This window comes from Gymnoscopelus microlampas (assembly GCF_963454915.1).
Source record: "Gymnoscopelus microlampas genome assembly, chromosome: 15".
NCBI lineage: Eukaryota > Metazoa > Chordata > Actinopteri > Myctophiformes > Myctophidae > Gymnoscopelus > Gymnoscopelus microlampas.
Genome location: NC_139952.1, coordinates 38,955,555 through 38,970,369, shown reverse-complemented (window position 1 = coordinate 38,970,369; position 14,815 = coordinate 38,955,555). Strand labels below are relative to the sequence as shown.

Here is a 14,815-nt window from a genome sequence, read left to right as displayed (position 1 = left end):
TTTTATTATGTTAGATAGCTCTGAGCTCTGTAACTTTGTTTCAACAGGAGATATGTGCTGTTACAAAATAATAATAAAATGATACAATTATATGTATTTGTTGGCACATGTGAGTGTTTGGGTTCTATTACTCTTCTTCCAGTGGAAAAAATATATCAATGGTATCCAACATTTCCCTCTTGACACAAGTATATGGTAAAGTGTAATGCATTGTTTTAAATGATTGTACTCTTCTTTTTAGCATAATATTTGTTTCAATTTGAGGACAGTGAAACTTTACACTTGTTCAGAATGTCAATTATTCTTTTAATTTACAAACCAAAATAAGCAACTGGGTCATTCAGTCATTCAGTCTAATCAGCACAGGTCAGTGGTAATTTATTTTGCTTGCATTGCATTTCAAGTTGAGCAGAGCATTTAAACTCCAGCTTACCTGATGAAATAACTTTTCACTTGTGTGCTATACCTTTGAATGAAATTTGGAACGACTTGTCTTTGGACTAGTCCCCCCCTAACATTTTAGTCTAGTTGACTTTATTTGTTGACAAAATTGCCAATATTTAGTCATAGTTTTCATCAGTGAAAAAAGGTAGTCGATGAAAAGTTTTTGTCAGTCGACAAAATAAACACTGTATTTCACCAAATCTGTAACAAAATAGTAACTTAAAATAGGAGTTATACAAATGTAGAACTCATTCATTCAGACAAGACGTCAAGCATCATTTCAAGGGATTTATTGCCTCTTTCTATTGAAATTGGTCATAAATCAAAAGTGTTAGTGCAGTGCTTCTACAGCCCGCTGTGGAATGAGACAGGAATGTAAAACAAGCATTTCATTTTTTACTGATTCCAGTTCTAAGTTCAATGTAAACATAAAGCCTGATTTAAACTTCATCGTATGACCCTGTCACGTGCCTAAAATAGCAGATCTACAAGCTCACAATGCATCGCGTCACGTTGTGAGCTTGTAGACCTGCTATTTTTGGCACGTGATATCGCCATGCAACAGAGTATAAATCAACCGTAACAGACACTCGGGTCAACATATCAATTCATTGCCCTAATAGGTCCGCTTAAGCACATTAATCAACCCTCCCAAAGTCCGTCAAAGCAGTTTTATCACACCACAACTCCAATGGCAAAAGAACAGCAGCTCTTAATTTATAATTTAGGAATAACATCAACTTATGTCGGCTCATAATTCAAAATCCTGTAAACATGATTTAAAAAGCACAGTAAAAAAAAAATCGAACTTCTGCATTTTACAACATTACATTTGACATGGCAATATCTGTGATGGACATTCATCAGAGCAAATTAAGACAATCATTGTGTTTTTTTCCTGGGATTACATGAAAAGTGCAGGGGATGTGGGAAAAGATGCACATTTTAGCAAGGATTTTCTCTTGTGGAACCCTTTTCCAACCCTTTACCGTTTTTATTTTCTCATTGGATTTCAACATTTACACAGATTAACCTAAATTGCACCTGGGTTTCACTGAGGCACCAAATCATTCTTAGCGTTTGTTTCCAGCTGCCTTTAGTGCTAAACAGGTGGAGCTCTTCTGCAGTGCAGGACAACACAACTGTCACAGTTGTGTTGTCACAGGATGGTAATTGAAAGTCAAATTAGTGTAAACTTTGTATGAATTACATACAGTGTAAACTTCTGTAATTCATAATTTAGCTGTACCTTATGCTATGTAGTAGGCTACTGTAGTTGTCTCGAAGTGGAAAGACCCCCCACCTGATGATGATCTCAGGAGGTTAAAACAAACACATGCAGGATGAACTGCTTGAATTTGACTACTGGTCAACAACACCTGCTTTTCTGTATAATAAGATCACTTCCCATTTTATAACCATTGAGTTCAGGGCTGCAACTATTGATTATTTTCTTAGCGATTATTCTGTGGATTACACTTTTTTTGATTAATCGAATAATCGAGAAGTTTTACAAAAATGTATTGTTTAATAATATATCAATGAATCAATGAAACAATTTGATTAACCATAAATTCTTAAGTGTTTGCAAATTTCTTTAGAACCTTTTGCCTATGACATTCCCAAAATCATATTACTAAATTATTGATTCTCAATTTATTTTTGTATAATCGATTAAATCAATTCAATTCAAATAAATCAATAGTTCCTTGTTGCAGCCCTAATTGAGTTATACAGCCACATTTCACAGTTGCTTGCAACTACAGGGCACTGCTAAAGAGCACCCATGTTCAGTCAGATTTTCCTCCATATTAGGGAAAAAAAACAAAACAATCCAACCATATTCCCTTTGCAAAACCGGAACAAACTGATCATTCAAGGGAGGTCTCTAAAGTCTTGTTTTCCCATTAAAATCGCCTCTCGATAGACTTTACATAAGAAGGAGTCTTCAACATTTTTCAGGCCAGGGACCCCTTAGCTGAGAGAGAGAAAGAGATGAAGCAGGACACCCACTTCATGTATTGTACAAAATTGTATTGCATATATATTTTTTTAGACTTCCATGCAACTTGATAAGAGGCTTTGAAAGCTAGCTCACCATGTGTAGCTGATTGTCTGTTCACCGTTGAGAGATTTGAGACTAGATTGGAAGTGAGTATTCCACAGGTTGTTCTTTTAAATGGCTATGTGTTGCAGCCAAGTGCATGATGCTGCAGCTTAGATGGCTTCAATCAGTGTAAATCGAATGTTTTTTGATCGTTTATTTTCTTACACCTAATCTTTGTTGGATTTATGTTCACGTGTAATTTCAGATATTTCATTTTTTTTGTAAACAACAAAAAAGGATGTTCCCATCTCATAAAAAATTGCCATCCCCCTATAGTAATCCCCTAGGGGTCCCGGACCCCCTATTGAAGACCCCTGATTTTATAAGACATTATGTGACCCACAAGCTTTCAAGTTGTATGTGTTTACAGTATTCACAGTGGGTCAGTTAAAGCATCAGTACCTAGTAGCGTCTATGTTATGATAACTGTGGCACGCAGTGCTTCTTCAAGGGAGTGACAAAACAAATCCAGATCACACATGAAGTGCAGTTCATTTAACTGCCAGGTGGGGGCGCAATTGACAAAAGTGGAAAAGGTAAAAACACCAGCTACTCAGGACATTACATAGCCCTTAAAGCAGTGGTCCTCAACTCCCCTCTTAGGAACCCTCATTGCAGTTGCTGTTTTTTTTTTCATCCTACCATCCTTGGGATTAATTGAGCCCTGGGACACCAGGTGAATTTAATTAACTACTAGTGAAACTGAAAACTACCAGTAAAATGGGTGGGTCCCCAGGATGGGAGTTGAGAACCGCCTCAATTAAGATATTACTGCAAACACCCCTTGGCTTATAAATATCATTATACTCTACTAACTTTTACAGATTAACCCATTCAATCCGGGAACGCATCTGTGTCATTTTAGATTTGAGCTAGAACCATTATTTTATACTTTGGCTATTCAAAAATAGCAGATCTACAAGCTCATGTACACTACGAGCTTGTAGATCTGCTATTTTAGAAAAATCGTGAACATTTGTGCAAATCTTTGAATACATATATTTTTTTGAAACGACATTTTTAACTCAAATCTTTGCTTCGCGGCACTCATGTGCCGTGCTATGAGCTTGTATATCTGCTATTTTTGAATAGTCAAAGACATCTAAAATGACAGAGATGCGTTCCCGGATCGAATGGGTTAAATGTGCCACTTTCTTTTCCTTAACTTCTCTTTTTTTCCCTCCTCCTATATAAGAAAACTTTAAAATAAACAAAGGTCGCTTTTGTTTCATTTAGAACAGGCATTGTTTTTTGAACATTCTAGAACGGTGAAGGTGTTGTGTGGCTGACTGTGTTGCAGCAGGAATGTGAGTGTGAGTGAAGTCCGTTGTTTCGGTGATACTCAGGGACCGAGGGACACTGGTCTTTTTTTTTTGTGCCAGCGGTTCCCAACCTTTTCTTGATGCAGGGCCCACTTGAAAAATCTTGAAATCGTTCGTGGCCCACCCAATCCGACCACTTAACGCGGTGATTGGTCAGATGGGTGGTGCATTTTCAGAACATGTTTATTTTAATGATCAATCCAGTGATTGTGTTCCGGCTTTAATCAATGGAACCGATACTTTTAAGTTCTTATTTATCGGTATCACAATGGAAAAAAATACCATGGCTTTTCATTTTTACATAATTTTTTGTATGTATTAATGTTATATTATTATCATTAACATCTTAGTGTTTTTTTCAATTATGTGTGGGCCCACTTGCAATATCCTCAAGGCCCGCCGGTTGGGAGTCGATGTTTTAAGCGATGATGCAGGATGAAGGGACGACAACAAGCACAGTCGATGGCGTGGCGCTGAGGAGACGCAGCTGACTGCCGACTGGCCTTCAGAACTGGATCCAGTTTGACGCGTTCTGTGGTGGTGGTGATTGTGGAACAGAGCTGTATATACAACAAAAACAAAAACAAAAGCAAAATAATATCTCACGACTGAAACATTATTTTTGCCAAGTCCCAATCTCTGGTTTGTGAAACAGCGTGAAAGGAGCCCTCCCACACTAGAGTTTCATAAACAAGTAGGACAATAGAGAATTATGATGTTTAGGTATCATCATTTTAAACCTACAGTATGTTCTTGCTGTTCTACATACAGCCAACCAGGAAATTGCAGAGCGAGGCTTTAACCTTTGCTTTTATGAAATATATGAGACCATAAGGGTTTTATTTAAGATGCCTCTGACTCAGGTATTCGATGCTAGTGTGACCAATTGTCTTTAATATATTGCATTGCTACTGTAGTATGACTACTTCAATCTTAAAATAATAAACAACTGAAAATAGCTGATCTACAGCTCACACACTCTCACTGTCCCAGCTTGTAGATCAGTTATTTTCGGTGCGCTTCCATAGCGACAAGACATGCTGGCTTGTATGGAATTCAAATGACTGAAATAAGTCGTAATGACTGAGAACTTTAATCCATGTGTTACCTTGCTGGAGAGGAGAAATCCCCCCACATGTCTGAAGTGGACTGATTAGTCTGGATCACTGTGTTAGAGTTACTGCTGTCCAACTCCAGCAGACAGCCTGGAGAGACACAGAAAATTACACATTTAAAAAACAGTGGTTCTCAAATTCATTCCTCTCATTTCCTTTATTTGGTCGCGGACCCCCATTCAAAATTATTCCAAATCTTAAAAAATAGTATAAAAGGGTTAAATTGGTTAAACTGATTTGAACTTATTTAGCTGCGGAACCCCTGGATCCCCCTGAAGGACCCCTGGGGGTCCCTGAACCCCACTCAGAATTACTGATATAGAAACTAGAAAGTTAAACCAAGAAAAGTATACAACGGCACACATTTGAAGCAACTAGATAAAACGCTTTACTGACCTGTCACCATGCCACCGGTCTGGGGGAGTGTGTTGTGATTGGATTGCCCTGATGATGGGGGCGTGGCTATCTTGCCTCCCGGCGGGGGTGGGAGGAGTCCAAACCCACCTGACCCCTGTGAGCGGGTCTTGTCCCTCTTTTTACCTTGCTAGAGGAAGAGAGGGAAAATAGAAAGGATGATTGAGAGATGACAGCAGAGCAACTTTCTATTCCAATTCCGCTTAAACCGCTTATCCGGAGTCGGGTCACGGGAGCAATAGTCCCAGCAGAGAGCTCCAGACTTCCCTTTCCCAGGCAACATTAGCCTCTACATCTTGGGGGATCCCGAGGCGTTCCAAGGCCAGTGTGGAGATATAATTACCCCCATCTGGTCCTTGGTCTGCCAGGGGGTCTCCTCCCAGTGGGAGGTCTTGCTCACTCATGTACAAGACCCTGAGATACTTGAACTCCTTCTCTTGGGGAAAGTCTCATTCCCTACCTGCGAGTTCTACCAGGGAAATAATTGCATTCAACAATCAACATGCGGCAGCTACAAAGCTACAGTCTATCATTAATTTTCAGCGACAAAAAGATCCAAACTGACGCCCGACACTTGTAGCTTTTGATCCTCTCTACAAAGCTACACGATACATTTGAGCTGGCGCCAACTTCACACTAGCAGCTACAAAACGAGCAAGTGTTGTTGAACCATTTCCACTCACCTTCTCTCTCCGCACAATTCCTTCTTGTAATGGAGGAAAGAAATAATTATGTCCATCAGCCAGTTCCCTGTTCTTTTTAACCCAAGCCTTTATATTTCCATTTATATTTGTTCTCGCTTGTCGGACGCAAGCTTGATGACGTTAATGAGCATGTTGTGCAACACTTACACAGCGCATCGGCGACGAATATGCTGCATTGCTTTGTGGTTTTGTATCTTTTTGTCGCTGCCATTAGGTCTAAATGAGTCCTGGACTAGATGGCAGGAATGAAAACGAGCAGTATTTTGTAAGATGAGAACCACACACAGACAGCAGTATCGCAGATGAGGTCATAACAGCTCCTCCTAACACATTAACATTATTTGTACATCAGCTATAAATAGAAGAGACCAAAGAAGCGATGGTGTCTTTGCAAGCAATCAAGATTAGAGCCTTTGCATGTACAAAAAAAAGTGCATTTTTGTATTATTTTACATAGGCGAAGTGTTGCGCTGTTGCTTGCGTGGCTTCAAGTCTGATTCATACTTAAAATAGCCAATCTTAAATAGCCAATCTACAAAAATCGCTGATCTGATTTATATTTTGAAAATATCGATCAAAAATAGCCGATCTACAAGCTCAAAACGCATTGTGCTGCGATGCATTTTTAGCTTGTAGATCGGCGACAGGCGACACAGCTGCACAACAAATCAAGCCTTAAGGTCTGTACACACTGGGTGAAGGACAGGATCTGAAAATGTGTCTGGGAGTATTTCACATCAGATTATTCATATAGTTGATGCCTCCTTCAATAGGTTGATGCTTTTATTCATGCTGAATACTTAACCTTGTTGTGGAGAAACAAATACTTACACTAATATTTGCGTTCTGTTTGGATGTACTCATGACGAACAACTGTTTGAATTATTGCGAATCAATCGCACCAAATAAACACTCCCGGTGTGGACCTGTAAGGACCTTTACACTCTATAAATTGCTGCCCTAGTTTTGAGCGGAACTTCTGACAGTTCTATCTTCTCCATTTCACCCTGTTAAATCAGGCAATAAAGAACCATAAATACAGAGTATACTATCCCACTATAACCCACCCCCCCTCCCTCCCTCCACAAATGAGGATCACACGTGCTCCCGAATTAGACTTTATGAGCATGGTCTGTAAAAGTAAATGCTAATGGATTTCCCTTACTATGAATCTCAGATTGCACATGTGCAACTCTGTAGTATGAGTTTGTTTTTTACGAGGCGTAGCAGATTGGCAGCGCCCTGGATCCACTTCAGTCAAGTTATATTATGTTATGCATCCAGTAGCTGGACAGCTACTGCTTTGGCTCGGATACAGGTCCATTGGGTACCTCAATGTTTATTGGCTGTTTCTTTCCAAAATGTAAAAAGAATTAAGAATGAATCTATGCTTTGGAAAATGTTGACAGGTTGTGTAGCATTTGTAGAAATATTGGGCCATAAATGTAATTAAAAAAATATTATATGTATTTGGCCCATCATTTGTCGAATAAATATAGATATAAAATCTAATATAAAATATAAGATATTAAAATATATATATGGTTTTGTAATGTGTTCTTCTAAGGGGCCCACTGTTTCGGTTACCCTTTGGCTCCTTTTCCTTTTCCTTTAGCTACAGTGACGTCACGCCCAAGTATGTGCGAACAGGATAAGGCTGTGGTTCTCAAACGTCAAGGATCCCCGCCCAAATGAATATGTATTTGACCACGGACCCATATCTGGAAACATTTTGGGCCAGGGAATTTGATTAAAAAATACTCCAAATGTTTCAATATTTTCCAGATTTTTTTGAAAATAGCAGATCTACAAGGCATTTTTCAAATAGCCAATAGGTTTAGAGTCTAAGTTTAAGTGGTTAAACAGATTTGAATGCCATATTAACCTATTTTGACCCCCTGTAACCCCTTCAAGGGCCCCTGGGGGTCCCCCTGGAACCCACTTTGAGAGCTATTGGTTCAGTCGATATTCATGACATTAACCATGCCGATCAATACAAAATAGCTTTGATTACATGCAATACCGGCTGAAAAAACAACATTTTCAGTCCCATTCTGAACATGATCCTACAATCCCCAGGCCCAGAATCCTCTGCTACTGCTTGGTTCTCTCTTCAAGGGCAGGCCCCCTAGTGACCTCTAGTGTCAGAGGGTAGAATAGCTGCAGAATTTGATGTGGCGCTTTCTGCCTCTTTAATACAGGGAGCTTTCACAGACTCAGCACCATGTATTGATCCTCACTCCAAACAATACAGACATAAGGTGTAAAAACAGCAGAGTACTACTCTAAAACTGTCTTGAGGTTCTTCTTACCCCAATGTTGAGTGTGATGGTCTGTCCCTCTTTGAAACCCAGGTCCAGTTTTGGCCCAGAGTCGCCTGACTGGGCGTTTTTGCTTCTCTCATTCTCTTGTTTCACCCATCTGTAGAAAGAACACACACACACACACACACACACACACACACACACACACACACACACACACACACACACACACACACACACACACACACACACACACACACACACACACACACACACACACACACACACACACACACACACACACACACACCTCATCAGCACCTATACAGAAATAAACATCACCTTCCAGCAGAAAGCCTGCAGTGAGTGACTTTGCACAAAAGCACATATCACTGACAGCAAGTCTTGGCTGGGACTGCTTTAAGCTGCACACTGTGATAAGAGAGAAGTCCCTGACCTACTGTATAAAAACATATTGGGTGGTCCGATAACATTCTTGACAATTTGGTAAAAAAGTAAAAAGGTCATAATTAGCCAGTTGGGAATTATGTTGGTTACTTGAACTACTTTGGTTACTATTTTGGTTACTTTCCGGGGACAAAATGCAACATTGAACTCTGCCTGACCATTATTGAAACACATGATTACTGTTTTTTGCCATTAGTTTGTATATATATATTTTATGTTTTACCCACTTGACTCCTAGAGTCCCTATTCTGGGGTGAAGAGATTAGATGGGGAGCTGACCTACTGTAGTACAGAGCCCTGGGGGACCCCGGTCAATGAAGTATACGGTATATGGTTAATCAAGTGGTAAGTGGTTAATCAAAGACGTAGAGGGGGAAATGCATGCATGTGTTGTTTTTACGACACAATAACTCATATCCTGGGAAGCTAGAATGCTGCTACTGCATCTCTAACCAATTAGCTACCAGTATTCTGAGTCCCTGGGACCAGAGTTAAGTCCCGACGTTTCAAGGCAGCATCGACACAATCTGTGTTCGTCCATCCATCCCTTACTTGAAGTGGTCCTGCAGGGACACGTTGAAGTCAAAGGCATCTCCTCGGTCCCCGAAGCCGACTCCTATGAAGGCACTGCGTCCTGGAGGAGTGTCAGGGCACAAAACCACTGCATGTTTCATATTACATAGTCAAGATTAAACTGCAGTACAAAGCAGAAGAGTTGGAGCTGCATCCATAGGGAAACTGAGAGATAATATTTCTCAGTTGCCCTATGGATGGTACCTTGTGACTTCTCCTGTTCCACCAAAGGCTACTGTGACTTATTTTCATGAATAAAATATAATTTTACTAATATTGTATGGTACAGTGTGTTAGTAACACAATATAACTAGCACATCTGCAGTGTTTGGACGGGGTTTTCCTACTCTTCCACTGGAACACTGTATTGGACCTAGAGGTGCTGCCATCTTTATTGTACTTCAGACAACATTGCCATTACCTCTTTCCATCGGTAGAGGCAACAGACATGAAACTTACGAATTGTGGCTTTTTAAGTAAAGGAAAAAGTAGTTTCTCATTTTATTTTGCAGAGTGGTCAAATTCAGCGTGTAAGGTGTAAGTAGAGAGATATGTACTGTACAGGCTTTAGTTAATGGTGTTTGCCTTTGTCTACAGCCTAATGTATTTTCTACAATCTGAATGCATGTTCTCTGAAATCCTGTTCAACTACATACAACCACTGTATACAGTATGTCCATTTACACATTAACTGTTTGAAGTTCAGTTGTCACTGCACTAGATACAGTGAAAATGTGAACCTCATACTTGGAAATACAGTACAGGATGTTGACAATTTTTGTTTTGAATGCCTATGTCTTTACACCTTACGCCTGTACTAAATAATGCTTAATTTTATACTCTCTCCTACGATCGTGTTGATCGCCAAAACGCATTGCAATTTAATGCGTTGTGAGCTTGTAGATTTCTATTTTTGGCATAATAGTATAAATCAGGCTAAACTCTGCAGGGCATGTCACACAGTGTCACTGAGACAAATTCCTGTGAATGGTTCAGTGTTCAAAATAATGTGTGAGTGTTTAAAATACATCGGTAGATGTTGTTTCTTGCTTGTTCCAAGTTCACATCCTCACCGTTGTCATCCTGTATTCGCAGCACAAAGTACCGGCTGGAGTCACTCACTGTTTCGATAGCAATACCGGGATAATCCTGGACTGGTGCTTGGGCAAACAGCTCTCCTGAAGGACAGGACGCCAAATGACATGGGAAAGAGAGAAAAATATGAATGTTAAAGTGGGTACAGCTTGAATCCCCTGACTCATTTGCTCACTTGCTGAAGTCATCCCCCATTTCATCTCTAGATAAACGTTGAAGTCCTAGTCAAGTCAAGTAAAATGTATTTACAGTATATGGCACATTTCATGACTTGCGTAGACTCAATGTTTTTAGTCGGCTTTTAAAACACACTTTTGTAGCAGCCCTTAATTCAAGCTAGAGAATTTCAGAGAGTAGGACCGTAATACCTGAAGGCACCATAACCTCATTTAGAATTCATTCTATGTTTAATTAAGAGACATTTATCTGAAGATCGAAGGGATCTGTTCTTTTTTAGGGTGTATTGAATGAGCATGTCAACAGAGTGAGTAGGAGCTACGCCATATATTAAAAACAAAACAAACAGAATTAGTTTAGGGCTGTAACAATGTAGTATTCTATTAGTTTGTTTTTCAATTAATCGAACAATCTTGAACCGTGTTTTTTTAAATACTAGAGCGGCCCTCACACCTATGTCACACCACCAATCTGACCGATATGTCTGAGTCATAGTGTCGGGGGCTTTGACTTTGAGTACCCATTGCACCCGTCTGTCTGTCTCCCTTTTGTGCGCATATATGGAGATCTCTGTATCTGTCTGTCTACCTGTGTAAGTTAATGCCCATATATGGAAATCTCTGCATCTGTACGTGCTTGTCCCTTTTATGCCCATATATGGAGATCCCTGATGTCATCAGTATATGCCCATATATTGGCATATCGGTTGGATCGCTGTTCTGGACAACTGGATATCTATGCCTATGGATGGACATATCGGTCAGATCAGCGCTTCTGAACAACCACATATCCAAACTACTGGACGGCGGGCACTGCACTCCCTTGAGTCCTTGCCGATGCGCCATATAATATGCACATGACCATATACATGTATGGGCATAGTGGTCGGATCTGTGGCTCTGGACAACCGCATCTCCATATATGCCTACATATGAGTCGAGTTTGTTTATGGTTATGCCTGAGTCATAGTGACATGCCTATATATGGGCGTATCGGGTTTGTTTATGGTTATGTCTGAGTCATAGCGACATGGCCGTGGTCCTGCCTATACTTTACTGTATATGGACGTATCAGGTTTGTTTATGGTTATGTCTGAGCCAGAGTGACATGGCTGTGGTCCGCCAGCCTATGTGTCCTATAATGACATGCCCAAAATAGTGATCGATAGATCATTCATCGATTATTTTATTATTGATCAATGATTGATTATTTTTTATAATCAATTTAAGTCAATTAGTTCTATTAACTCTTGCACCAGCCAAAGAAGTCAATTCTTTGTTTCACTGGGATCCAGCAAAGAGAAGCTACAATCGGAGTGATGTTTTCAAATGTTTTGGTTTCAGTTAGTACTCTGGCTGCAGCATTGTGAACAAGCTGGAGTTTATGTAACACCTGCTTTGTATTGAGGTTGTGAAAGAAGATAGAGGCTGGATCTGATTCAACAGGGAGAGTGGTTGGATTTTAATGGCTCAGCTCAGCAGCACAGCAGCACAGCAGCTTTAACGTATCCATTCAATTAAATGTTTTCTAACAGAACTTGGTCAGCTTTTTAACCATTTAAAAAAACTGTACTGTAAACAACACTCGGTAACATCCTGAGTGTTCGTTTAACTCTAAGAGTGTACAAATGAGACTAAATTAATGGACCCGTCGCGTACGGTCCATTTGGCTCCATTTGTACATTTTTGGATTCCCGCTATTCTCACGTTTTTGTGTTGTTTTTTGTATAGTGCCGTTTGTAGCTGCTGAGCAGCCAGGGCCTCAGAGGCAAACATAAGAATTGCACCTGCTCCATATTAAAATGACTGAGTGTACAGTGTATAACATCTCTGACTCGAGTGGAAACCTCATATGTCTGTAAAACTGTTACTTTTCAGGATTCAAATTCAAATATTGCAAAAGTGGCAGATCTACAAGCTCAAAACAGGTGGCTTCGCGCCGCCTTTCGAGCTTGTGGATCTGCTGCTTTTGTGTGACGCTGTAGTGGGATCAAGTAGGGCATTAATTAACGAAAATACACGAAAAGTTAGAATATGGAGATAAGAGGTTTCTCCCCCGACGGCAACGATATGTACAGTGTACAGTGTCTAATGCAGGGGTCTTCAACATTTTCAGGCCAAGGACCCCCTAGCTGAGAGAGAGATGAAGCAGGGACCCCTTCTATATTGTATAAATTTGTGTTTCAGATACACTTTTGCTGCTCTTTTTTCCCCTCTATAACTCATTGGCAAAAATAAAAAATAGCCGATCTAGCCGATCCGAGATTTGGCGGACCCCCTGTATTTCCTCTGAGGACCCCCTAGGGGTCCCGGACCCCCTGTTGAAGACCCCTGGTCTAATGATTCAGCAGTGGGATATAATGTACTGTAAGAAAAGTACTGCCATGGCCTCACCTGAGACTTTGTCCTCTAGTTTGATGTAGGCTACGTTCCCCTTGGCTGTGATCCTCATGCGACCCGACCAGTCAGGAGCATCTAGCTTCCAGTCTGCAGCCCTGTGTGTGAATCACAGAAACAACAGACATTCATCATGTCACGAGGGAATTTGGCTCATGTTAGTAGCAGGATAAAGATAAACTACAATGAAAGTAAATAATAGATATCAAAAATACAAAAATATCTCAAATTTTAAAAGATTATGATAGGAAGTGATTCAAACCAGCCAGTAGCTTGGTATGTATGTATGTATTTATTTTAAATAAAATGGACCCTTTTTCTATAATGTAGCCTACAACTATTTGAAGGGGAGAGATCCTGTACTTAATTTAGGAATCTTCTGAAACAGTTTTTTTTTTCCTTGTATAAAAAGACTGCAGCCCTTTTGAGTTGACAAACAATTATGCCTTGGTTCTGACATCTACATGTGTAGGCTACAGCAGGCTAATGAGAAAAAAATCAAATTAATTCCATGACACACTGGTGACATACATTCCACATAATCCATTAACTACATAATGGGGCCATCTCACTATATAAAAATGTATCTGGGCCAAAAGTAATAATCACTCCAGGACCATCATCCCCAGACAGACAGTGCATATGCCCACCCCGGCTGCGTTATGTTAACCTAATAAATCTCACTCTATCCACTATTCCAATGTGTCTGCCTACTATGCAGTGGAGAGATGCTTAAATCAGTTTTGTATGTATTGATATAAAACTGTCGTGTCCACACTGTATAGTGTATTAGCCTACCTCACCTCAGTACTTTTACTGTGCAGGAGGAGAGAGGAGGACATCTGGACCAATAAAGTCAGCTGGCTACGTTTTCACAACACATCGCCCCATCATCATATATCGATCTGCCAGTGATATCATTATGATCTCACCGCTATACTGGCAGACAGTCAATCGACCGACCATCAGCTCTATAACAGCAGTCAACGGCAGCACAGCAAAAACAACCACCTCCCCGATATTATGATCATTACATACAGCGTTTTGGAACATTTCGACGGCTGTGGTAATATAGGTTCCAAAAGCGATGACAGTAGTCAGCAGCGTGTTTAACGGTTACCATACGTTACGTCCATATAACCGTTATACAGCCACCCGTACTGTGGTTCTCTGCCCCGGGGTATAAACACACAACACAGCGCACATTGTTACCTGAACCCGCGGTTCGTAGCCCGAGGCGGGATGCGGTAAACATTGACGTCGGGTTTAACGCACAGGATTGACTCGTATTCACCCTCCGTCGCCATCTTGATTCAACTATTATTGATGTGGGGAGTTCAGTTGTGGTGGTGGCGGTGGTGGAGACTCATTTATTCGCTCCTTTCGGGGGGCTTGTGTGTGTGTGTGTGTGTGTGTATCAGTGTGTGTGAGTGAGTGTGTCAGACTCAATGTGTGTGTGTGGGGCTGGTGCTGCTCCAACCGCAAGACGGCGTGGACGTGCAGACAAGACAAGCCCACCACCACGTTTAGGATTTACCCACTTTTTAAATTAAAAACAGAATGATTGTAGCGTTTATGTTATGTTTTGGACACAGACCTTGCCCCCGCTATAAAATCCAAGTGCATAGTTTTTATGTAGGCCTACTGAAAATGTGGATAGATATGTCCTATAACCACGATGCCAAATAAAATAAATATATATAATTCATTCATATATTGATCCATTCATTCATTCA

The 14,815-nt window shown here is 40.4% G+C and overlaps 1 protein-coding gene across 1 annotated transcript; it reads right to left on the bottom strand.

Annotated features, from left to right (window-relative positions):
* Positions 1-2,186: 2,186 nt before the first annotated feature.
* On the bottom strand, positions 2,187-14,404 carry necap1 (NECAP endocytosis associated 1). The gene is made up of 8 exons (XM_084079698.1): positions 14,292-14,404; positions 13,077-13,177; positions 10,485-10,589; positions 9,391-9,472; positions 8,419-8,527; positions 5,385-5,532; positions 4,982-5,078; positions 2,187-4,433 (listed from the first exon to the last, which is right to left on the bottom strand). Exons 1-8 carry the CDS (start codon positions 14,384-14,386, stop codon positions 4,379-4,381), a joined length of 792 nt encoding a protein of 263 aa, XP_083935824.1. The 5' UTR covers positions 14,387-14,404; the 3' UTR covers positions 2,187-4,378.
* Positions 14,405-14,815: the final 411 nt, after the last annotated feature.